Genomic DNA, 3,569 nt, shown 5'->3' on the forward strand with positions numbered 1-3,569 from the left:
AGTTATTCTGTCTTATCGTTTCGCACCAATGCTCTGTATTGGCTCACCTGCACACTCACACCTGCTGTCCCTGAACATCAGACACTTTCTATGTACTTGTATTTAAATGTTCTTTTATGGAACTTCATTTTTGATTATATTTCATAATGTGTTTCTATTCAGTTTCTATTTTAATTCTGATTTATTTCACATACTTTTATAATATTTAATCATAATTCCAATCAGCTTTCATTTAAACCAAAGATGTTTTATTTTGTATGTACTATAATATTATTTCCTTTTCATTCATATTTGAATTCCATTTCTCTTCCAAGCCACTTTCATACTAACTCAGAAACGGCAGTATGTGTATCGTTGTCTGAGTGGGCGTTTATTGACGCTAACCTCCCCGTCTCTCCTCAGGCTCCAGACAGGTGAACTCCTAATTCACTGCACACAGAGGGACTCGAACCGTTGCACCCGAAGGCACCACACCACTGAGCCGGCTGTCCCAGGCGAAAACAAACCGCCTCGACCAATCGGCATCCAGCGTGATCCAGAGACAGACCCCCTACACCCCCCCAGCAGGAGGTAAGACCTGCCAATCAACCAACCAGAGCGCTGCTGATAATTACCACGGGATATTAATCCTCTGCATCATTACACCGAGAGACGCTTTTATCCAGGGGCACTGAGTGCACCCCCCCCTGCGTCCTGACTGGTGGCTGCACGCTGTCAATCATCCGCCTGAGGAGAGAGGGAGGGGCAGAAGCTCAGTGGAAGAGACGCTAGTCACTTTAAAGGTCCCGATTATTACTATTACAACATTATGATGTCTCCGCCACGTCCCCGTGTCCCCGTGTGTCAGAGACTCACTAAGTGATGTCTTCCACATCACCGTGTGTCCCCCCGTGTGTCCCCGTGTGTCAGGAGACTCTCAAAGTGATGTCTTCTACATCACCGTGTGTCCCCCCGTGTGTCCCCGGTGTGTCAGGAGACTCTCAAAGTGATGTCTTCTACATCACCGTGTGTCCCCCGGTGTGTCAGGAGACTCTCAAAGTGATGTCTTCCACATCACCGTGTGTCCCCCCGTGTGTCCCCGTGTGTCAGGAGACTCTCAAAGTGATGTCTTCCACATCACCGTGTGTCCCCCCGTGTGTCCCCGTGTGTCAGGAGACTCTCAAAGTGATGTCTTCCACATCACCGTGTGTCCCCCGGTGTGTCCCCGGTGTGTCAGAGACTCTCAAAGTGATGTCTTCCACATCACCGTGTGTCCCCGGTGTGTCCCCGTGTGTCAGAGACTCACTAAGTGATGTCTTCCACATCACCGTGTGTCCCCGGCGTGTCCCCGGTGTGTCCCCGTGTGTCAGAGACTCTCAAAGTGATGTCTCCTCTAGGGCTGCAACAAACGACTAATTTGAAAGTCGACTAATGAAACGATTAACCGACTGTCACGCCTTGCACAGGTCGCTCTGACTTGGCATCACCCTCAGACGTAGCTCGAGGTCGTTTCAGGCGTGTGGAAACGAGCAAGACAATAAAGACGAATACTTGATTCAGAAATACATTATTAAATAGGGCTGCTCCATTAATCGCGACTATGGCAACGATTACGAAAACAACGCAATCGAAATAAACGATACTTTTTTATTGTTATTGTTTTTCAGTTGAATTCTTAAAGTTAAATCAAAACATGTTCCTGATTTCAATTATTGGCCCAAATGATCAGATTATGATCTGAGCCACAATCGAGCAGCCTGACGCTAAACTGCCCGACATCGCTGATTATCTAAAGTCGAGGCATAACATTTCACATCAAAAGAGAGTGATATTAAATAATGTGAAGACAGAAGTGACCAGCTGAAACTTTAACAAACTAGTATCTCAGTTTCCTCTAATCATTAACGCATCATGGAGTTAGCTCCGTGTGTTGCTAGGCAACGAGCATCGAGACGTGTGTGTGTGTGTGTGTGTGTGTGTGTGTCCTAACCATACGCTCCTCTCCCCAGCAGGAGGTAAGCCCCGCCCCCCGTCAGGATGAAGAAGCCCTCGGCGGAAAAGGACAGCGACGAGTACCGTCACCGCAGAGAGAGGAACAACCTGGCGGTGAAGAAGAGCCGCCAGCGGTCGAAGCAGAAAGCCGTGGACACTCAGCAGAGGGTGAACGAGCTGAAGGAGGAGAACGAGAGGCTGGAGGCCAAGATCAAGCTGCTGAGCAAAGAGCTGAGCGTGCTCAAGGACCTGTTCCTGGAGCACGCCCACAACCTGGCCGACGGGGGGCCCGCCAGCAGGGACGGGGACTCAGCCAATGGGCAGTGAGAACACTCAGCCAATGGGGAGAGAGCAGGGGCTCCAGGGACCATTTCTGCAAAATTCGTATTCTTCTTTTTCTACTGCGGGCTTCTGTAAGATAATCAATGGATAACTTTGTTAGAGAGCAGAGCAGGAGGAACATTCAGCCAATGGGCAGCGAGAGGGAGGAGCCATGGAGAGAGAGCAGGAGGAACATTCAGCCAATGGGCAGCGAGAGGGAGGAGCCATGGAGAGAGAGCAGGAGGAACATTCAGCCAATGGGCAGCGAGAGGGAGGAGCCATGGAGAGAGAGCAGGAGGAACATTCAGGCCAATGGGCAGCGAGAGGGAGGAGCCATGGAGAGAGAGCAGGAGGAACATTCAGCCAATGGGCAGCGAGAGGGAGGAGCCATGGAGAGAGAGCAGGAGGAACATTGAGCCAATGGGCAGCGAGAGGGGAGGAGCCATGGAGAGAGAGCAGGAGGAACATTCAGCCAATGGGCAGCGAGAGGGAGGAGCCATGGAGAGAGAGCAGGAGGAACATTCAGCCAATGGGCAGTGAGAGAGCTAGAGGGACGATTTCTGCACTAAACTTTTCTTCTGAGATATTTTTCTACGTGTGCTTCGGGCTTCTTCCGTCAGAGATCCCCACGATGGACTCGTTGGGGGGGGGCGGGCTCTACCTGGCTCCCTCCCCAACGAGCCAATGGACAGTGAGCGGGAGGAAAGCAGGAGGAACATTCAGCCAATGGAGAGAGAGCAGGGGCTACAGGGACGATTTCTGCTAACGAGCGGTGTTGCTCCCCAGCCGGCCAATGGGATGTCTCCGTGGGACGTTCTGCAGCAGAACTCTGAATTAACGAGATTAAAATGTTCTGATCCGAGAAATGAAAGTGGGAAAATGCTAAATGATCTGAGATTACGTTTTTCAAGTTAATTTGTGTTTTTTTCTTACGCTATAAATATATTCAACTTTATTCTCTAAGATTCATTAAAGCTCATCCTGCTTCCTCTCCAACCGGATGTCTCCGTGGTGGTTCAACCAGCCAATGGGATGTCTCCGTGGTGGTTCAACCAGCCAATGGGATGTCTCTGTGGTGGTTCAACCAGCCAATGGGATGTCTCTGTGGTGGTTCAACCAGCCAATGGGATGTCTCTGTGGTGGTTCAACCAGCCAATGGGATGTCTCCGTGGTGGTTCAACCAGCCAATGGGATGTCTCAGTGGTGGTTCAACCAGCCAATGGGATGTCTCCGTGGTGGTTCAACCAGCCAATGGGATGTCTCCGTGGTGGTTCAAC

The 3,569-nt window shown here is 50.4% G+C and overlaps 1 protein-coding gene across 2 annotated transcripts; it reads left to right on the forward strand.

Moving 5' to 3' along the window:
* The first annotated feature begins 383 nt into the window (after positions 1–383).
* cebpg (CCAAT enhancer binding protein gamma) lies at positions 384–3,288 on the forward strand. Of its 2 annotated transcripts, none has more exons than XM_034077572.2 (2): positions 384–570; positions 1,989–3,288. In XM_034077572.2, exon 2 carries the CDS (start codon positions 2,017–2,019, stop codon positions 2,296–2,298), a length of 282 nt encoding a protein of 93 aa, XP_033933463.1. In that variant the 5' UTR covers positions 384–570; positions 1,989–2,016; the 3' UTR covers positions 2,299–3,288. The 2 variants fall into 2 exon arrangements, with proteins under 2 accessions (XP_033933463.1, XP_033933464.1); XM_034077573.2 differs by having other exon boundaries at positions 1,992–3,288.
* Positions 3,289–3,569: the final 281 nt, after the last annotated feature.

This window comes from Pseudochaenichthys georgianus, unplaced genomic scaffold (assembly GCF_902827115.2).
Source record: "Pseudochaenichthys georgianus unplaced genomic scaffold, fPseGeo1.2 scaffold_1725_arrow_ctg1, whole genome shotgun sequence".
NCBI classification, from domain to species: Eukaryota; Metazoa; Chordata; class Actinopteri; order Perciformes; family Channichthyidae; genus Pseudochaenichthys; species Pseudochaenichthys georgianus.